General features: G+C 43.9%; 1 protein-coding gene across 2 annotated transcripts in view; it reads left to right on the forward strand.

Moving 5' to 3' along the window:
- The first annotated feature begins 1,279 nt into the window (after positions 1-1,279).
- Positions 1,280-23,505, forward strand: part of LOC308168411 (CXADR-like membrane protein) — a 93,982-nt gene continuing 71,756 nt past the window's right edge. The window contains exon 1 of one of the 2 annotated variants that reach the window (XM_080542989.1): positions 1,280-1,766. In XM_080542989.1, the coding sequence (XP_080399115.1) occupies positions 1,601-1,766 (166 nt within the window). In that variant the 5' untranslated portion in view covers positions 1,280-1,600. Of the gene's footprint in view, positions 1,767-1,795; positions 1,802-23,505 lie in introns of those variants that run through there. The other variant, XM_080542990.1, reaches the window with a different exon arrangement.

Consider the following 23,505-nt stretch of genomic DNA (forward strand, 5'->3'; position numbering starts at 1 on the left):
CGATGGGGGAGGGCTAATAGAGAGAGATCCACTTCAGAGAGAGGCCATGTGTAACAGGGCTGGTGGCCAATGAGGAACCCCCAGCCCTGTGGTTCTTTCTGTAGATTGTTCAGAGACAGAAGAGGGGATTCATCTGGCTCCAGGCCTGAGTGCAGCAGCAGCATTTCCCTCCTCTATGTATTGAACTCAGTAGATATGCCCAGTCCATGCTCATACATTGTAGATCTGCCCAGTCCATGCTCATACACTGTAGATATGCCCAGTCCATGCTCATACATGGTAGATATGCCCAGTCCATGCTCATACATTGTAGATCTGCCCAGTCCATGCTCATACATGGTAGATCTGCCCAGTCCATGCTCATACATTGTAGATATGCCCAGTCCATGCTCATACACTGTAGATATGCCCAGTCCATGCTCATACATTGTAGATATGCCCAGTCCATACTCATACATTGTAGATATGCCCAGTCCATGCTCATACATTGTAGATATGCCCAGTCCATGCTCATACACTGTAGATATGCCCAGTCCATACTCATACATTGTAGATATGCCCAGTCCATGCTCATACATTGTAGATCTGCCCAGTCCATGCTCATACACTGTAGATATGCCCAGTCCATACTCATACATTGTAGATATGTCCAGTCCAGTCCATGCTCATACATTGTAGATCTGCCCAGTCCATGCTCATACATTGTAGATCCAGGGCACCAATGAATTAATAACGTGTATCTTCCTTCCATAGCCTGTTAGGGGAAACTCGCTGTATTCCTAGGAATTAGGCTACATGTAATGTAATGTCACCGGGGTGCAATGACACCATGTCAATGTCTCGTTTCAAAAACAAAATAATTTTGATTTTGAAAATGTTGTGTGATTCACGGAGTAGCTAAAGGACGACAGATCAATGTACACGTTGTGGTCTTGGAACACGCAGTCTCACGACACACAACGAGAACCCCTGTGAGCTGACTGATGGAAGAAAAGAGAATAGCATGGGCAAATACCGAAATTCTGTGAAAATATTATTTTCAGCTCAAATCTTGACCCTGGTTTCTACACGGTATCGATATGCTCTGTTGATGCGCTAAGTGGGCTCTGAGTTGCCCGTAAAGCAGCTGGTGTGAGATGCCTTGGTGGTCGTACGAGGCAGTGTGAGCGCTTCAGACTCTAGGGGTCTCCATCCTTCCACACCCAGCCTCATCCACCTATCCTGCCTCACATGTGTGTACCCCGGGCAGGACAGAGGACGCTCACAGCCACACCGGAGACAGAGAGACGCTCACAGCCACACCGGAGACAGAGAGACGCTCACAGCCACACCGGAGACAGAGAGACGCTCACAGCCACACCGGAGACAGAGAGGACCGAGGCGTCCCAACACAGACATAACGGAACAACACAGACATAACGGAACAACACAGACATAACGGAACAACACAGACATAACGGAACTTGGATTTGACGCCAAATATGAAACAGCCGATAAGAACCAGCCGCGCTCTTTCCTGAAGGGTTTGACATTGCGAGTGTTTCAGATTATGGTGTCCTTGGACTCAATTTAGATTGATATTCCATTTCTCCAATTGCTGATGTGCTTGGTTCTTGTGCCTGTCCACCTGGGTCACACAGTGGGGGTTAAGACTGTCCACCTGGGTCACACAGTGAGGGTAGGCATTTCAGCCTCGGTGCGTTGGGACTTCCAGCGGTGTCTGTCGGGTGCCGTGATGATGTCTGCGATACGCGCTTTGTCTCTGGGTAAGTGCGTTCCTTTTCCTAGGCTTTGTCTCTGGGTAAGTGCGTTCCTTTTCCTAGGCGATCCATTATGATAGTGTCCTTTTGTAATGATCAGAGAACATAGGTGACCAGTGATCTGTGGTGGTAATTACGATATTATGATGTGTGTCGAGCTGTTTATCTTGTGGGCTATTATTGTTCTAAATAACCCAACACAACATGTGTCTACCACAGCTGAGCTGACACCCCGTAGATTCATTCGACACGTTGATATGAACATGCCGTATATTATTATGCCATATTCATCATTCTCTAGGCTGGCTGTTGCTTTTTCAATGGGATTTCATAAATGTAACATTTCTAAAATGTAGACGGCATAATTGGTAGTTAGGTTAATGGTCTCCATTGTCATGTGTAGCCTAATTCCATAGAAAACATGTATTTAGAAAAAAAAGTTCGTTCAAACCCACCCAAATAAATCCCCAAACGTCTGTAGGGCCCAGTGCACATTTAAACACAGATGTTTCTGTGTTCTGATCACTGGAGGCGACACGGCGACACTTGAGGCATCCACATGACAGCAGCCCTCCAAGTTTCCTTTGTCTGTTATTAATGAAAGATTAAACACAACCGCTTCTTAGTTGGAGCCTAGTCTCAGCACAGAGAGAGAGAGAGCCTCTGCACGCCGGCTGATTGAAATCACCTAATGAGTTGTGACACCTACTAGCAGAAATAGATGTCTGTATGCCCGGTGGTGGGAGAGACAGGCTCGGCTGGTGCCCTGCAATGTCCCTGTCCGCCCAGACTGAGGACAGCCGGGTTACCAGACTGAGGACAGAGGTTACCAGACTGAGGACAGAGCCGGGTTACCAGACTGAGGACAGAGCCAGGTTACCAGACTGAGGACAGAGCCGGGTTACCAGACTGAGGACAGAGCCGGGTTACCAGACTGAGGACAGAGCCAGGTTACCAGACTGAGGACAGAGCCAGGTTACCAGACTGAGGACAGAGCCAGGTTACCAGACTGAGGACAGAGCCAGGTTACCAGACTGAGGACAGAGGTTACCAGACTGAGGACAGAGCCAGGTTACCAGACTGAGGACAGAGCCAGGTTACCAGACTGAGGACAGAGGTTACCAGACTGAGGACAGAGCCAGGTTACCAGACTGAGGACAGAGGTTACCAGACTGAGGACAGAGCCGGGTTACCAGACTGAGGACAGAGCCGGGTTACCAGACTGAGGACAGAGCCGGGTTACCAGACTGAGGACAGAGCCAGGTTACCAGACTGAGGACAGAGCCAGGTTACCAGACTGAGGACAGAGCCAGGTTACCAGACTGAGGACAGAGCCAGGTTACCAGACTGAGGACAGAGGTTACCAGACTGAGGACAGAGCCAGGTTACCAGACTGAGGACAGAGCCAGGTTACCAGACTGAGGACAGAGCCAGGTTACCAGACTGAGGACAGAGCCAGGTTACCAGACTGAGGACAGAGCCAGGTTACCAGACTGAGGACAGAGGTTACCAGACTGAGGACAGAGCCAGGTTACCAGACTGAGGACAGAGCCAGGTTACCAGACTGAGGACAGAGGTTACCAGACTGAGGACAGAGCCAGGTTACCAGACTGAGGACAGAGGTTACCAGACTGAGGACAGAGCCGGGTTACCAGACTGAGGACAGAGCCGGGTTACCAGACTGAGGACAGAGCCAGGTTACCAGACTGAGGACAGAGCCAGGTTACCAGACTGAGGACAGAGCCGGGTTACCAGACTGAGGACAGAGCCAGGTTACCAGACTGAGGACAGAGGTTACCAGACTGAGGACAGAGCCAGGTTACCAGACTGAGGACAGAGCCAGGTTACCAGACTGAGGACAGAGCCAGGTTACCAGACTGAGGACAGAGGTTACCAGACTGAGGACAGAGCCAGGTTACCAGACTGAGGACAGAGCCAGGTTACCAGACTGAGGACAGAGGTTACCAGACTGAGGACAGAGCCGGGTTACCAGACTGAGGACAGAGCCAGGTTACCAGACTGAGGACAGAGCCGGGTTACCAGACTGAGGACAGAGCCAGGTTACCAGACTGAGGACAGAGCCAGGTTACCAGACTGAGGACAGAGCCAGGTTACCAGACTGAGGACAGAGGTTACCAGACTGAGGACAGAGCCAGGTTACCAGACTGAGGACAGAGCCAGGTTACCAGACTGAGGACAGAGCCAGGTTACCAGACTGAGGACAGAGCCAGGTTACCAGACTGAGGACAGAGCCAGGTTACCAGACTGAGGACAGAGCCAGGTTACCAGACTGAGGACAGAGCCAGGTTACCAGACTGAGGACAGAGCCAGGTTACCAGACTGAGGACAGAGGTTACCAGACTGAGGACAGAGCCAGGTTACCAGACTGAGGACAGAGCCAGGTTACCAGACTGAGGACAGAGCCAGGTTACCAGACTGAGGACAGAGCCGGGTTATCGCGTGTCCGCGTGTGCGGGGTCAGAGCTCATGGAGAGTGGTGCTTGTCAAGCGTTCACTTCACTTGGCTTGTCCACTTGGTTTAAATTCCAACAAGCCTGTTTGTGAGAATCAACAATACATGGTTATGGCAGTGCATGGTTTAGCCTGTGTAGGTATAACACATGTATTAGTAGCCTAAATCATTTGCTGAACTTTGAACGGTAATCAGTGCTGTCTGTTAGTAGATTATCTGCACTGATTACCGTTCAAAGTTCAGCAAATGATTTAGGGGACTATCTATCTGATAGAACGATATACAGTAGTTCTTGTTTTGTGAAGTCCTCTGTCGTTTCTCTCCTAAACCTAACCCTCTCCTCACAGTCATATGTAGGACATGGTGAAGTGCTGAGAACTGAGAAGGTCAGAAATCAAATAAACTCCCCAATTATTTCTTAGTGAAGACTCTCGAAATTCATGACATATCTTTCCATTAGCCTACATGTTCCCTGGTTCTCTCCTTACATAGTAGAGTAGAGTCAGAGTAACAAGTAGCTTAATGATGAATTGCTTGCCTGTCCTTGCACTAACAATAGATGGTTTTGATTGTGAAATGTTAAATGACTGTCCAGGAAGTAATAACACTTTGCAAATGACTGAACAGAAACGTAATGGAAAAAATGAGTAGCCTGTCAGTTGGACTTCTTAACGTGTCAATTCCCACACTGTCATGTTGAATTGAGCTTGAAAGAGCAGGGCGTATGTTTGTCAGACATCTGCCATCATGGCGAAATTTAGTTTGAAGTTCTAAATAGCAACATCCTCCCTATTGAATATAGTCATCACAGCCATGAAGCTTTTAGAAAGCTTAAATGTTACATTCTGGACCTTTAACAATATCATTTTGACTGTTATGTTTTTCAACAGTCTTTCATTGATGCCTCACAATAGAAATTGCATCTTCAAGTAGCATCATTGCTTAAGAACTGTATTGTATGAATATACTAAGTGTAGAGGTGGAAACAGTATGTCTCCATTCAATATTAGTAAATCTCCAGAGTCAGGCAATGGATTTGTCAAATGTGGAGATGACAGGAGCTTCCAGAAAGAGGTTATGAAAATACATCTTAATGTGTTTGGTCCTAAATATAATACAAAGCGATTTTGATATCTGCTATCAGATGACGAGAACTTAAATGCTGTTCTCCCAGATATTGCATATATTAAATATTCTTGTGACTAGAATTTATTCTAATGGGTATCAATTTACAGATGTGGTGTCCGGTACATTCTCCACTTGGGTAATGTTTTTTTGGCCTGTTTTTTTCCCATCAGTTTTACTTTCAGGGACCAAAATCACACAGTATTTAACACCGTTGGTTTGAGACATTGACAGAAGAGGGGTTTGGACATTCCTGTGGGCTTGAGGTCATGATGAGGTCATCATTGAGGTCTTGATCACTTTACCTCTGAATACCATACGGACTCTCAGAATTGGACGAGTTGGACTTGCAAAGACCACATGTTTATGTTTAGCATAACCTGTGCAGTATCTTTCATTGGCAAAACATTTAAAACAGTAAATCCAAATGTGTGAATGTCTAGATCTCACTGAAGTGACAGCTTATAGGGTGGTTGAACACAGAGGACTCATGATGTGTTACTTGATTCAACTGTTAAATGACAGTGTGTTTGTTCCTTTGTCCTTTTCTCCTGCTGAGGGATCCTTCATGTTTCATTGGTTTAGGTGCTTTTAGTCAGAGGTTATTTCTGTCCTGTAGAGCACGCCCTGTTCTGTGTTTTCAGGGACGGAGACTTTAGGTAATAGAGTCTCTGTTAAACCGGATCTTGCTCTCTCTGTGGAACATTTCCACTGTTAATTCCATTTTTTTTAACAACCCAAGACATCCTAAGTAGTGAAAGTAATTCTGGTGTACAATAGTTAAAACACTTTTTTACAGTGACTATCTTTGAAATCTACTGTAATGTCTCACATATTCAGTATTTGTGTTAATATTGTTATTTACATTGAATTTCAATTTCATAATATTACATACTTCTTTCGAAAATTATGATTGGTGATACTGTCTCAGATCTTGTCGCTCTATGTTTACAATGTTGCATATTGTTAACATAGGGAGCAGATTGACTGGACAAAACTGAGTTTGTGTTGTTTCTTGACCTATAAATCTTTGCCGCTTGTCATTCTTCTCTGGGAAAACTACATCCAGATTATTTTGGAACTCATGAACAGGAACTTCACGGCTAACCTTTGACAGATGTTCTGGAAAGCTCAGATTCACATAAATTCAAGCCACATGCAAAGCACTTTAATTCTGGAGAACCTTGCTCTTCTTATCTATCATGCATTGAGGCCCCCCAGTTAAGGTTCATAAACTGGGTTCAAACACAAGAGTGGCCTGCGGCTTTCTATAATCTTTGTAGCTATGGTAAAAAAAAAAGAGGATTTCTGCATTATTTCTGGTGGTAAATTACCATGAAAGTCAATGGAGCCAGGGCAATTACTTTCTTTTTTTTCAGAGATCAGCATGGACTTTATTGCCAGTGAACATGATGAAGGTCTCTCTAATTGTTTTATGAATATGCATAGATCTAAGGGTGAACAAAATGGAGAGACAAATGGTGATGTATGCCTTGAGCTAAGCTAGATAGCACATGGTAGGCCTACCTGGCACATGGTACCTGGCATCATATTTGTGCACAACAACAATTGACAATGTTGGATAATATTTTCAATGAAAGCCTATGAACCATGTGAATACAGTAGACTACAACTTCCGCAGAATCCCATTTGAAAATGATTTAATTATCAGTGTTGGCTATTGAGATGCTATCACTCCAAGCTCACAGCTGTGTTGTTCTTCTTAAGCATGCTCTGCATGAATGAAACTGGCAGGCCAGAATAAGGCTGGCAAGCTTTTCTACTCTGAGCAGAACAAGCTTTTGATCTATGTTCTCTCTTTGGAAACCAGGTATACATGTATATCTCTGTTGTCAGAGCAGCACGGCGTCCTGACTCCACAGGAAAATAAATAGCTTCAACCAGAAACATCCCTGTTCCAAAGGTGTCTTTCAATTTCAAGAAGCTTAGTACAATGCGTACATCAATGACACAAAGAGAATAACAAATGCTTTACATGTATTTCAAATGTGTTTGCCTCCATTGAATGGAATAGAACTGTTATTCAATGCAAGTTTTGGCTAACATCTCTAAACCTTGTGAGTTGTGTCTCAGTGTCAACCGCTCATCCCATACTCACCTGGACCTCCTACAAGCTAAAACAGAGGTGACCATGCTGTCACGCTGAGATGATATACAATCAGTATAGTTTTTTTTTTGCTCAGCATACGCCTTCATCCACGTTGACTTAGATGACTATTTGTACAGCCAGGATATCCACTTAGGCAAGCCAGAACAAGACATTCGCTTAGTGACACTTAACATTTTAGTTGTTCAGACCTATCAGTATGGTAATCTCACTGTGAGTATATTGATTATTATGTCCAAATAGCAGCGTTGATGTTTAAAAGGTATGCTGACAGTATCTAGAGATCTGAATCCGCTTGGGAATATTTGTTCTCCGTTGGATCCAGCTCTCTTACTCTAAGGCACTCTATTCATTAATCTTTAAGATAATTCTTTTTCAGAAAGCATTTCTTCCCTTGCACCAGGATGGTGTTAATTCTCTAAGGGTTGACTTTTCCTCCCTACATATGACATATCAGCAGTAATTGTATTACTGAAATTGATTACAGATAAACACGGAACCCTTGCTGCAAACGCACGTATTCGCCAGACAATGGCAGCCATGTTTTTTCCCTCTTTTTTTCTGTTTCTGTGGGAATGAATGGGGGAAATGTTCCAAGTCGCTCTATTTAGACACCCGCTGTTCCTTTCAATTTGAAACAGTTTAATAGCTTTGCTAGTAGGCCACTCCATTAGGTATTTTGAACCTGCGCACTCCATTGTCTCACTCCATTTCCCCTCTTCCTTGCTGCTCTCCCCCAAGCATTAGAGCCCGTAATCAGCAGAGGCCTCCTATCGCTCAGACATTAATCTGCACCCCCTTTAGTTATCACCACACTGCCTGAACATATGCAAAGATGGATGGTGTTTGGAAAAGTGGAATTTGGTGGCCATTGATTAGATTGTTTGAATGTAGCATGACAGAATGGTAACCTACGGCAGGGGTAAACCAGAACAGCACATTGAGGACCCTAAACTGTTACCAAGGTCAGAGTCTAAACATACATCAAATAGGACGTAAGGACGTAAGGATGTTAAATTACGTTTCAAGGGGATTCATCATGCATCAAGACTACATCTCTTTTATTGTTGTTCAGTATTAACTGTGTAATGCAATATTTAGGTCCCTCTGTAGTTGCTTGCTGTGTTATCTTGTACTGGAGGCACGGTGATGGATGGTTTAATTATGAAGCCACAATTCCAGGTATTTCACTGTTCATATCAGAGCAAAAACCTTGTAAACTGGATATCACTGATCAATCACTAGGCTATAGCTGCAATTAAGTGTATAATGTGGCTGATTGCTCTATGGCGTGCCGTGTGTCACACTAACAGAGCACCTCAACCTTTACATGCTCAGAGGCTGAGATGCACTCAACAGAAGAAGTCTCTGTTTGCATAAGAGATTGAGTCACTTATTCCAGTGCTCAGACATGGTGAGTGTGTATAGTCCCTGCAGATAGAGCTTCTTTTTTTTCTCTCTTTCCCAGCAAAATGTTCCAGAACAGATGGCACCACCACCTTTGTTTTTTACGAGTCATTAGACGAGATGTGTCGACGAAATGGAGCCTTTTCTCTGTATTGGCCGTGCAGATGTGTAGCTGTATGTTTTTTTTGGGTCTACCATGTCGTAGAGTGTCTTGCAGAGATGGGGCTGTGATATACAGCTCAAAGCACCTATGAGCATTGCATTTTTATGTGACAAGGTTTCGGATTGCCTTCCAAAAGAGCGCACATGATGTGTTTCCTGTGGCTTGAGGTGGCAGAGGAACCCGCCAAAGCAGAGATGAAAATGGACACATACCAGAGGAGGCTGGAGAAGGTAGAAATCAGAGGACAGGCTCATTGCAATGCATGGAATGGAATGAGGTGTAGTATCAAACCATTCCTCATTCCATTCCATGCATTACAATGAGCGCATTGTCCGGTTTCTGCTTCCACCAGCTCCCCTGACACACACACACACACACACACACACACACACACACACACACAGACACACACACACACACACACACACACACACACACACACACACACACACACACATATTTCTGTGTCTGAGCAGACTTACTGTACTTATCCCCAAGGACTGGCAAATGAATGGTATCTATTCCCGGACCACACTCCTACTGTAGCTACATTTCGTGCAGATGTACCATTTTCCCTTCAGTTCATCCATTGTTTAGCCATTATTTGCCACCCCTGTCTGTCCATTGCGTCTTTACCTTGTTCCTCATTCAGCCTGACAGGCTAACTGCAGCTCACAACAGCCCCAGAAAAACAGCTGAACAGATCAGTTATGAATGAGATGTTCTGTTTCAAATTTATAAATTGCAGTTCTGTCTTCGAACAAATAGAATGCAACTCGCCTCACTTTTCTTTTTGATATTCAATGTGAGGTTTTGACTTGTGTTCTAACCACACCATCATTTTATTTTCTATGTCATTTCAGAGAGGGAAATCCAGAGTGTTAACAGTTGGCATGATTTGCTGTCTGAGGTCCAGAGTAGCTATGGGAAATAGCAGCGTATACAAAATCAAGGTCTTAAAATAATCAAGTTGGCATTTTAACTGTGTACGGTACTCTAGACTGGTCCAAGCAACAACCCCCCCCAAAAAATGGAAAGGAAATTACGTTGAATGTGATGATGGTTTATTATTTGATTGCAGGAAGAGAATAAGTAGCCTATACTCCTTGTGTTTTTGGTTACCTGGCTTGTTTGTAAAAACAATCATTTAATTATGTACAGAAGGAAATGCTATTTACTCGATTAACCTTTCCTCTTGGATGCACTTCTTGACATTGAACAATGAAAAAGAGCCGACTCCTTGCTAACCCCTTTGCTAATGAGGCAATAATAATAATAATAATAATAATAATAATAATAATAATATCTTGGTTTTGTATAGCGCCTTTCACAGAACCCAAGGACGCTTTACACATTTTACAGAAAGAAAGTCAGACAGACAAAACAGAAAACACAGAGACAGCGACGAAACTAGACTTGGGGCCAAAGGCCTTGGTGAACAGATGGGTTTTGAGGGCTGATTTGAAGGTGTCCAGGGTAGGGGCATTGCGGATCACTGTGGGGAGAGAGTTCCAAAGGGTGGGTGCTGCCACACTGAAGGCTCTGTCCCCGAAGGTCCATAGGTTGGTGCGGGGGGAGGACCGCAGGTTCCGGGATGGGGTGTGTTGGCAGAGAAGGTCAGTTAGGTACTGGGGGGCGCAGGTATGGAGGGATTTGTAGGTGAGAAGGAGGATATTTTGTAGGTGATACGGGACTTGACCGGGAGCCAGTGTAGGTGAATGAGGGTGGGGGTGATGTGCTGCCAGGGCTTGGTGTAGCAGCTGATGTGGTGTGGCAGAACCCTGGCAGCTGAGTTCTGCACATACTGGAGCTTGTCCAGGGCTTTGCTGGGAACCCCGAACAGGACTCCATTGCAGTAGTGGACAGGGGTTTCGGCCATGCAGTCAGTGAGGGATGGGCGTAGTCTGGCAATGTTTCTGAGGTGAAAGAAGGCAGATTTGGTGACGGATTTGATGTGTGACTGGAAGGAGAGGGTGGAGTCAAGGATGACGCCCAGGTTGCGGACTTTGGAGATGGAGCAGCCGTCAACCTTGAGGATGAAGTCGACAAACCTTCCAGAGCAGCGCCTTGGGTGCCACAACCATGAGCTCTGTTTTCTTACTGTTGAGTTTGAGACGGTTTAATGTCATCCAGGTTTTTATTTCATGCAGGCAGTTGACAAGGGACTGAGGGGGGAGCGGAGAGGATGGAGTGGAGCTGAGATGGATTTGGGTATCAGCAGTGTAGCAGTGGAAGTTGAGGATCTGGCCGAGGGGAAGCATGTCAATGGTGAAGAGGAGGCACAGAGCCTTGAGGCACGCCATGATTGACTGGGGCTGGGGCGGGGAACTTGAGCCATTGATGGTGACAAACTGTTCCCTGTTTGAGAGGTATGATTCGAACCAGGAGAGGGCTGTGCCAATGACACCTAGGAGGGCAGAGAGGTGGTTGAGGAGGATAGTGTGGGAGACTGCGTCAAAAGCTGCAGAGAGGTCCAGGAGGATAGGGATACGGCCAGAGTCAGCAGCAATGAGGAAATCATTGATCTGAAACAGACCCCAAGTGTCTTAGCTGTGCTGCATACAGAATGCAGCACAGCTAAGAGGCCTGTCTGCTGGGATTCACTCACCCGTCATTGTGACCTTCCCTTGTCAATGTCACCCCTCTCATTCTTAAGATCAGAAGCAGGGCCAGGCCTTATTGAAGAAAAGAGAGTGTCTGTGCACATGAGCAGGAGCAATTTACAGGCAAAAAAGAACAACAGAAAAAGACTGAAAAGTCATAAAAAAGAATGTCTCTGTATGTTCCATTTTAGGCCATATTGAAGCCTTTGTTTTCTAGTGTCTCTAGATACAGTAGCATTCCACAGTGTTTACACTGCTATAAAAAGTGGTGTTGCTTCAGAATGCTGCCTGTTTGAGTGCTATCTTTCAGCACTGAGTAAAGAGGTTCGGCAGCAGCAGTGTTTCCCTGTCGGGTCGACCCCGCCATGAGTGGAGTATTTACCATGTTTCCTTTAGCCCATGAGTTATTCATGTCCCCGATAGCTCTTGCTCAGAGAAAGGGAAGTTTGGCTGCAGCAGTGCGGATGCCGCAACTTGAGATAGCATGGTGCGAGGATGCAAGTTTCTGCTGTACAGTACCTCTCCCACAAGGCTGATAAGTAATGCAAGGTCTAATGCTCCTTCACCTGTGTACTGAATATTAGAGAACACATCCTGTGTGTGCGTGCTTGCGTGCCTGTGTGCATGCATGTATTTATGTGAGTGCTTGTGTCTTTAGATCGCATCTTCACGATGTGTTTGGGGGAAGGTTGTTAGGACATGGAAATGCATTCACCTCAAGGCGAGGTGGGGCGGCTGTGGCGCAGGAGGTAGGGTTGGCGTGTAATGATCGCAAGGTCGGCAGATTGGCGGTTCAAACCCCAGCTGGCCACATGTCGAGGTGTCCTCGGGCAAGACACTGAACCCCAAATTGCTCCCAAAGAGCAGGCCGGCACCTTGCATGGTAGCTTGCCACCATTGGTGTGTGAATTGGTGAATGAGAGGCCACTGTAAAGCACTTTGGAATAGGGCACTATATTGTCAGTCCATTTCATTTTTCATTTCAAGGCTGTTGTGCTTTTTCCAGACTAATGCTGATTGTTTAAAATGCACTGATACTCTGCATTCATACAATTCATTGCCCAATTCAATTAGAGTGACAATCAATTAACATTAATTTTTCCACCTAGCCTAGCGACTCACTGCTGTATCGTATAAAAATGGCAAAATTAAGGACTAAAGGATTTAAGGCGTTTAAGGGATGAACAATTCAAATGAGTGATCATGTCAGGCTTACAGTGGCTCAGAAGGGATTGTGGGACAAAGCTGTCTGTTTTCAAATGCCGGCTTACTGCTTACTCCTCTAGTATAAATCAAGCTTACTCCTCTAGTATAAATCAAGCTTACTCCTCTAGTATAAATCAAGCTTACTCCTCTAGTATAAATCAAGCTTACTCCTCTAGTATACATCAAGCTAACTCCTCTAGTATAAATCAAGCTTACTCCTCTAGTATAAATCAAGCTTACTCCTCTAGTATAAATCAAGCTTACTCCTCTAGTATAAATCAAGCTTACTCCTCTAGTATACATCAAGCTTACTCCTCTAGTATAAATCAAGCTTACTCCTCTAGTATAAATCAAGGGGGAAAAAACGTCTTACTCTGTGCAGAATCAAGACTTGTAGAAATGTATACCAACATGAGATGTCAGATGGGCAGATTTGCTTGAAATCAATGCCTGTCTCTGAAGTCTTCTCATCACACCTGGTTTGATCAGAAACATTTGAAACACATGTGATTCATGTGTATTGTATTTGAATGTCATGTTATTTGAATGGCATGTTTACTTATATTGTCCCCCCTGTCCCATCCATACCATATGTTTCCATCTTAGCCCAGTGCTTATTTTACACTACACAGCCTCTAATCTGAAAGCAGCCCAAGGACAGTATTATCTGAAATCAAACAATACTTTAGTAAACAGAAGTAGTCTGTGAGCTCTGTAGTAGTCTGTGAGCTCTGAGATTAGGAGCGCTAAAAATATCATCATGCATGAAGGAACAGGTGAGATCTCTCTCCATCCTACAGTCTTGCATCAAAAGTCAATTACATGCAGTGGATCAACAAAAGTTGCCGGAATAAGTGTAGTTTGTAGACTAGACCTACATTTTATCTTAAGTTGTTGTCAGTTCATGAATTTACTTTGCTTTATTGAATAGCATAATTTAAAAGCAGGTGACATATTTGGGTTAGTTCGTAGTCAGCCCATAGATGTTTTGCAGGTTTAGAGTCATCACAAAGAAGAAAACGAGAGGCACATAGCTTGTGCGAGGTAATCTATGAAACAGACGTAATGTGTTGCAAACAGTAGCGCTGCTATTTGACTTGCTCCGAACGAGCCTCCAACTTGTGACCTCTGGCTTGCCAACACACATGACTGTCTCCTCAAATACCCCACGTTATCCAGCTATGCTATCGAAAAGTGAGCAAAAGGTATTTGAACTTGGGGAGTGAGTTTCTCATCTCAACTCAGTTACACCTACTGTTCTAATCTGGCCTAGTGAGTTTATCATCTCAACTCAGTTACACCTACTGTTCTAATCTGGCCTAGTGAGTTTCTCATCTCAACTCAGTTACACCTACTGTTCTAATCTGGCCTAGTGAGTTTATCATCTCAACTCAGTTACACCTACTGTTCTAATCTGGCCTAGTGAGTTTATCATCTCAACTCAGTTACACCTACTGTTCTAATCTGGCCTAGTGAGTTTATCATCTCAACTCAGTTACACCTCTACTGTTCTAATCTGGCCTAGTGAGTTTATCATCTCAACTCAGTTACACCTACTGTTCTAATCTGGCCTAGTGAGTTTATCATCTCAACTCAGTTACACCTCTACTGTTCTAATCTGGCCTAGCGAGTTTCTCATCTCAACTCAGTTACACCTATACTGTTCTAATCTGGCCTAGTGAGTTTATCATCTCAACTCAGTTACACCTATACTGTTCTAATCTGGCCTAGTGAGTTTATCATCTCAACTCAGTTACACCTACTGTTCTAATCTGGCCTAGTGAGTTTCTCATCTCAACTCAGTTACACCTATACTGTTCTAATCTGGCCTAGTGAGTTTATAATCTCAACTCAGTTACACCTATACTGTTCTAATCTGGCCTAGTGCTCAGTGCCATGGGGACAACGGGCATACAGAAATGTCCTATCAGGCATTTTCTTTCATATCCCATCTCATCCTGTCACTCGCTATCTAGACAGTGCTGCCTCTTGAGGGCCATGTTGTGGTGTGTATTAGATTCATTAGGAGCCCAGGGACAGTATTTACAGTATTTTTGCCAAGTATCAATCAATGTTTATTTCCATAAACTGAAGGAGCTATTGTGCCCTTTATCCCTCAGAGTCCGGTGCCTATTCTTCTACAGTTAAACCACATTACGAGCAAGAAAGCTTTAATGATTTACATGAGTGATTCTTTGATTTGTGTGGATGTAGTGAATTAACCTTTTTCATTGAATAGCATTATCAGCCCACATATTTGGGTGAGATGGGAGTCATCAGAGGTTAGCCTACTATATTCATAGCCCAAGTTGTAGTAGCACATAGCCTTTTTTATTCAGCATCTATCTTGCTTTATTTTCACACTATGCCTACTTGAGAGAAATCCCATTGGGCCTAAAGATTTTAAGGTTAGTTTAGAAGGTTGAGATGACCAGGACATTGTGGATGAAAAAGGCTTGTACTCTCCAATTGCTTAGAGCATTATATATGGAGATATGGACATTTTTAAATTGGCTGAATAATATAATTTTCTGAAGACACTGTCCATTATGGAAGAAAATAAACACTGAATGTTCATGCTCCTTCTTGCTAGAGGAGGGGGGAGGTCAGTAGCCTAATGATCTCTCTTTTCAAAGGGAGTCTGAATGTGCAGTGATCTATCATTATCATTATCATTACAGGGATCTACGAGCTGGTTGGGTTGAGGTGTGATCCTGTCTCAGAGCCAATGTGTCTTCAACTACAGGCTACTGATGATCCATTCTGAGATCTTTAGAAGAGAAGATGACTTAAGTTTAAAAGTGCATTTTACACAGGGACCCACCCAACCCACTTTATATTTAGATAAAAACACAATAAAGCAATGGTGAAAAATAAAAGGATCAGTTCACACGGATCAGTACAGAGGTTTACAAAACAAATATATGATCCAGAGGAGAATAAGAGTGGAGTTGGACGGGCAGCATGAGAGCAGACTATTAGATGCACAGTATTGCTGATATAGGCCTATAAACTGCTATAATACACTCGATTGTGCCAATCTATCTGATAAGGCAAGCTGATAAACCACAAACCATTTTCTCTCTTATTTTTATTTGAGTGATTATTCAGAGGGAACACTACTAATGTCAGCATTGTCAGTCATTTATAATAACAGATGGAGAATTTTTTAAACATTCTTTCGAGCTTGTCACCAACTTGTCATGGCTACATGACAAAGTACATGAAGCAAATGTGCATGAGGGACATCCCTCATGATTACTACTAGAACGTATAACAAGTACAGTCATGGACAAATATATTGGCACTCAATCAACTTCCAAACAAATTCAAGCTGACCTGCAGACACAGGGTACAACAGTGTCAGCTCTCACTATCCGTCACCATCTGAATGAAATGGGATGCTATGGTAGGAGACCCAGGAGCTGACACATAGACATATACACACTGCTGACACAACAAGACGACTGGAGTTTGCCCAAACTTACCTGGGGAAGCCAAAATCATTCTGCGAGAACATCCTGTGCACAGATGAGACCAAAATAGAGCTTTTTGGTAAAGCACATGATTGTAGTGTTTACAGAAAACTAAATAAGGCCTTCAAAGGAAAGTACACAGCCCCTACAGTCAACCATGGTGGAGGCTCACAGATGTTTTGAGGTTGCTTTGCTGCTTCTGGCCTTGACTGTGTGCATGGTATCATACAATCAGAAGATTATCAAAGAATGTTGTCATGCAATGAAGGGCCCAGTGTTAGAAAGCTGGGTCTCCGTCAGTGGTCATGGGTCTTCCAGCAGGACAATGACCCAAAGCATACTTCAAAAAGCAAACAGAAATGGTTTAAGACAAAGCGCTGGAGAGTTCTAAAGTGGCCAGCAATGAGTCCAGATCTAAATCCCATAGAGCCCCTGTGGAGCGATCTCAAAACAGCAGTTGGGAGAAGGCACCGTTCAAATGTGAGACCTGCAGCAGTTAGCAAAAAAGAGTGGTCCAAAATTCCAGTAGAGATGTATGAGAAATGGAAAAAGGAAAAAAGGAAGCGATTGATTTACGTCATTTTTTTACAAAGGGTGGCAATAACAAAAAATATGTTTTGTCCATTTTTTGAGTTTGTGGAATTATATCCTATTTGGCTTTTTTTCTCAGATGTGTGTGTTGTTCCAATGCAAACAATATAAATAAACATGTGAATACCAAAGCATTTGTAATTGCAACAATTTTCTGGGAGAATTGGTGCATTATCTGACAGAAGTGCAGGGGTGCCAATACTTTTGGCCATGACTGTATATCACTTTTTTAAAATGCCGGTCGAGAGAGGACGCTGGCGTTGCTTGTTTTCTCCGCTTCTCCGCACGAAATCTAGATATACTTGCAGTATACAGAGTAGATTGTCCTACAAAGACACACATTATTATTATTATTATTATTATTATTATTATTATTATTATTATTATTATTATTATTATTATTATTATTATTATTATTATTATTATATCAAGTATCAGTCCCTTGCTACAGAACTTTTACATAATCTCCAGTTTAGGAAAAGTACATCAGTGACACGATCTGGACAATTGGTCTGCAAGTCAGCATCCGATTTAATGTTCGGACTTTCGAAAAATCTAAACACATTTCAGCGTTGTTGAAAATCAATGGCACACTCGCCAGTCAACTAACACAGCTTGTTTTGTGAGCCTGCTAACAATGTAATGTAGTGTTATAGTTAGGCTAACTAGGTAGCAGTGGGGATTACTCACCCAATCCATTGCATTGCAGTATTTTGGCTTGACTAGTGAGTTTGTGTTGTGACAAAATACAACGTATTTTGGTGTTTCAAAAAAGTCTGAACATTTCAATTGGTTGCCGACTTGCAGCCCATATGACCAGACCGTGTCACATAATTGTCTGTCAAGATCCATCCTCCGATCTTATGACCAGAGTAATACCCAGAACACCTCTGCTTTGGTATGAGCGATTGATGCATGCAAGGGGGGTTTCCAGTTACAGGTCACGTGGAGGACACAGTGACAGGACCTTAACAAAGTGCCCCGTTAGCAATGGCTGACTACATCTGCTCTATCATTGGCTCAGACTAATGACACCAGATCGAACAGGAAACGTGCTTTGACGGCACAGCATGCTGAGAATAAATATCCTCTTCCTTGCCAGACATAATATTTTCCTCAAAATGCACTGCATGCAGGCCCTTTACAAAGACATTAGACTGAGAAATGATTCTTTATTCAATATTCGGCTCACATAGCATGGCACGATGAGACAGAGGTCTCTTACAGCCCTTGTTAGAGGAAATGTATTGACTGTGCACCCCCCTGGACTCACAATGTAATACTGTCTGATGGTACAGGGCAGTCACTCAGCTGATGTCTGGGCTGTGTGTTGCAGGCTACTAATGAGTAGAGGATGGATTGTCTTGGGCATTGTTTTTCTGAAGCCATGTCAATAGTGTCATCAGCATAGCGTATTGAAGTGCATCGGGGAGCCTATTCATTGACACAGTGGTAGGCACTGTTTGTAATGGAGATGCATCGGTGCTCGGGTTCATCTTTGAAAATTAATGAAGATAATTTGTTCGAGTACAGTGCAATCTTTGCAACCCAGTTTAGTTTTTCTCTTCCATACCCATCCTCCTGCCATAGTTAATCACCTCCTGCAATTGATTTCACAGAACATTTGTGCAGGAGGGGGGAAAAAAGCATTTAACCCGTCTCGCAGGCAGACATTTTGATGTAGTATGCCACACATTATCATTTAAATGCATTAGCATGCCTGGCTTTTGGCGAGCCTACATGGCCTTTGAAAGCCCCCATTATTTCACCTATTGATTTTTTTTTCGCAGCACCGGTTAAGTTCTGCACAAGTAATCCCATTTATCGTTTATTTATCTGTTTTTATCTGACATATTATAATTTGATTGGTGGGAAAAAAAATGAATTGCATGTGTATAGTCAGCAAATATATTATTGTTTCCCTGTGTTGTTGAATGGACCAGAAATATGAATCATGTTTCAGTCAGCTAACCCTATATGTAATCCTAATGTTAAGACTATGCCTGCCATGCACTCTCAGCTATGGCTTGACTTCAAGCAATCATGGCTAGCGCACCTCGAATACTGTTCAGCAATCCATGTTGTTACCTTTTATATCTCACCCTCCCCCATCTTCAGAGGCATTTTTTACTACCTGTTTATTAATGTCATTTTCCCCACTCCATTGGTTATGGGACAGGGCATATAGGGGTGGATCATACTCTTCAGGGTGGTAATGGATCGCCACTCAGCCATGTGCGTCTTGCTCACCAGAGGCAACATATATTTCTCCCTCATCTCTCTCACAGAGACGTACTGTAAGAATACTGTTCTCTGGTTGGGATGGGTGTGGAAGTGTGGAGGTGGAAATGGGGTTGGGTTAGACTGCCTTAAGTGATGCATTATATATTGGCGGTTATTGTGTGTGTGTGTGGGGGGGGGGGATACCGAAATACTGAGGAATAAAGTTGGGGTGAGGGAGAAATGAAGTGGAGAAAGAGAGGGACATTATCACCAGAAGCGCCAGAAGCGCCATGTTACTTTTTTTTAAATAAATTTGTTTTTCAGATTTGATCCCTTTTTCACCCAATTTGGTATCCAATTGAACCCAACCTAGCATCCAATTATCCCCTGCCTATTGCGTAGGATCCGCCGCCCGACCCCGTAGCCGGCAGCCCCAGAGGAGATCGCCAGGCAGACTAGCTGACTGGCTCCTCGAGCCCGACACCGTTATTCCGGCACCCAGGGGGCGCTGTTGCGCGACGGATCCTTGTCCGGAAATAGTCCTATACCGCCCTCGGGAGCGGCCGCTCAATATGCCGCTCCCTGTGTGCCCTGGCCATATCCGGGTCTGGCGAGACTGGGATTCGATCCCAGTCCCCGGTGGGAAGCTTGCACTAGTGGCTAGTGCTTAGACCGCTACACCACCGCGGGGCTTGTTACTTGTTGTTTTTGTGTTTTCTGTATCCCCTATATTGTCAGCGTGTTTGTGAGCCTCGGAAAAGCGCTATATAAATTCAATGAATTATTATTATTATCGGCCATGTCCGAGAAATAAATACGATCCATTGTGATTTACTCACCAGAGATGACCACCTCTCTGACACCACCTCACCTCACCAGAGATGAGTATATCAGGATCACCAGAGATGAGTATATCAGGATCAGGTACAGTGGGGGAAATAAGTATTTCACAATAAAGACAATAAAGTCATTCAGTGTGCGTGTGTATGTGTATGTGTGTGTTTTGTGTGTATGTGTCTGTGTGTGTGTGTGTGTGCGTGCGTGTGTGCGTGCTTGCATACCCTTGTGCATATACCATTATATGACTGCACACATGCCTTCCATCATACTGTATGCTGTTAGGAAGGATATGTGTCAAGGTCAGGAGACAAGCTAGGTAATGAATATACAACGCAGTCATCCCCAGGAGTGAGGATGTATAGCAGCGAAAGAGCCGACACTGCCTTGTCTCAGGCTTTCTGGAGTGTGGTGTCGGGTCTGTAGTCCCAGCCCCGGCTCCTCTGGGCTCCTCCAGCCTCTCTTTTACTGTTACTCTTTTACAACACTGAGGTTTGTCATACCTAGGACCCCTCCCTGGACAACCTTTAAAGTGTAACCTGCTAGGACACCCACCCCACCCACCCACACACCCACACACCCACACACCCACACACCCACACACACACGCACACACGCACACACACACACACACACACACACACGCACACACGCGCACACACACATGCGCGCACACACACCCACACACACACGCACACACACACGCACACACACACACACACACACGCACACACGCACACACACACACACACACACACACACACACACACACACGCGCACACACACACGCGCACACACACACACACACAAACTCCTCTCCTCCCTGCCGCCATTATGTAACACCAGTCACCACATTTTAATGTCATTCCTACCGAAACGTCATATAGCGCTCCTGTCATCTGTCTCCTGTGTTAATGGAAGGGACATGTGCGGGGGCAGGGTGCCGGTTGAGGGGGATGGTGGGAAGGGGAGCAGGGATGAATTCACAGCACGTCTGCCCCTAGCCTTACCATCACCCTGTCTCTTTCGTTGTTTACATTTACAGATTACCCCTGCCCCCCACCACACACACACACACACACACACACACACACGCATGCGCACACACACACACACACACACACACACACACACACACCTGCCAGCAATAAACCTTATTTAAAAGTTGACATTAAACAATAGAGCCAATTCTGTTCCCAGAGGTCACAGAGAGAGACAATGACCTCGTCCTTCACCGACCCGAAGGCAGTATGTTCCTCTCTGTACTGTTAATTTATTTTTAAACTGATCCGTTTCCATCAGGTGCCACTGGAAGATACGTGTGTATGGCAGATTGATTGTTCCTGTGTCACCAGAAATCAATAGTCGTCCATCGTCTGATCTCATTTCCTTTATTTGCAGTAAGCACAAACCCAGCGTATGCTCTCATCTGACCTTAGATTTACCTACAGGAGGGCAAAGGTGAACGTCTGTTATTCATTACCTGCTCCCTATCAGTTTAATGTACTATTGAACTATTCCATAGCAGTATTGTCTTCCATACGTCCTGTGAGTCACTTAAAACTTAACTTAAATGTGGATCAATAGAACGAGCTCTAAGACATTCCACTCTCAAAGGATGGACGTTCTTGAATACACCAGCCATAGCCAACCGATAGCCTATTGTAAATGGTAACTTTGCTCTTCTTGCGTATGTAGGTGTCATGGTTGGTACGTACACTGCTATAGAGGTAATGTTGGTTCCATTGAATCCAATGCAAGCTATACCTGAGCTGTTTGTGTTCATAAGTATCTTGCAATTGACTTGATAGAACCGAGAAGGTTGTACTTTACCATAGATAGAAGGTTGTACTTTACCGTATTGCATCTTATTGTATTCTTGCACTGTGAAGGAAGTCTGAATGACGTCAATCATTCTCATTGGAGAACAATCATTTGTTTCTGCTGCTTGGCATATGTACTTGGCATATGTATAATCCACTTGTTTTGTGAATCTGATTTACCTCATTTTCCAAACTAGGAAACAATGTTCCAGTACAAAACATCAAGATGATAGTACTGCATTACGACCCAAACCAAATTCTCCTGTGTTTCCTACTTAAAGGCTAAAGGCTTATGCGTGATGAAGAGAAACCACAGTTTGTTTTGATACTTCTATCAACCCAGTGGATTTTTAAAGAATATGCTCAACGCTATGTGTCACAGTGACATCTATCCAGCTGCAGTAGCAAGGCACAGTGCCCCAGTGAGAACCAATCTAGTTCTGAGACCAGTGAGTTATGCAGTTGCATCCACTTGACTTCATTAGTGGGTCCCCTCCTCTATAGTAATTGGCAATTTACTACAGCACAGGGCAAGAGGCAGATGCTTCTCTGTAAACACACACCAAGTCAGCAAGGTCATTTTTCTGTTTTTACAGATTATTATGATTATGATTATGATTATGATTATTATTATTATTATTATTATTATTATTATTATATGCTTATTTGAATGTTGGTACACCTCAAACCAAATAGCAGAGATTAATTTAAAACAAAAGTTAAGCCGCGTTCTTGCACTGTTGTCCTATCTCAGTGCAGACTGGGAGGGTAGGAGCAGGGGTTGCTAGCCTACAGAACACCGTTATTCTGTCATCAACTGGCTTGAAGGGTTGTCCCATTGCATAGGGGAAGATTACAATCACTACGCCTTGTGGCTCTGTTCGGAGGCCTTGGGGAGAGTGAGTGGCACTCCAACACTAGCCGTAGGGGTAGGAAAGGGAAACGGGATTGGGCCGTAGCAAAGCCTCTGATTTAGGCATATCTGATAAGAAATGATTCAGTGACGTACATTAAAAGGAAGTTGAAGCAGTGAGCAAGCCTAGGAGTGGGATAGAGAAACCCAGTTGTGTATGCTCTCTCATCCTAACCTGTCCTCTGGCGAAAAGGAGGAGAGCAGGATTGAAGTTGTCCCAACATGAGGTATTATATATAATAACATATATAATATATATATTATAATGTGCTCTGTCACTTACAGACATGACGGTACGAGATCAGAGCAGCCTCCCTACAGGGTGAAAGAGGCCCTCTTACTCAACAACAGGGAAAGAAGCCCATTCACTTCTCTGTCTCTCAGAAATCAGCCTTTTTGTTATTAAACAATTCTGAAACCAATGTCATGATCATTATCATAGAGGTGATATCAGCAGACAGTAGACAAGGATCATTATCATAGAGGTGATATCAGCAGACAGTAGACGAGGATCATTATCATAGAGGTGATATCAGCAGACAGTAGACAGGATCATTATCATAGAGGTGATATCAGCAGACAGTAGACAGGATCATTATCATAGAGGTGATATCAGCAGACAGTAGACAGGATCATTATCATAGAGGTGATATCAGCAGACAGTAGACAGGATCATTATCATAGAGGTGATATCAGCAGACAGTAGACAGGATCATTATCATAGAGGTGATATCAGCAGACAGTAGACAAGGATCATTATCATAGAGGTGATATCAG

Source organism: Nansenia antarctica, assembly GCF_963989245.1.
Source record: "Nansenia antarctica genome assembly, chromosome: 12".
Lineage (NCBI taxonomy): Eukaryota > Metazoa > Chordata > Actinopteri > Argentiniformes > Microstomatidae > Nansenia > Nansenia antarctica.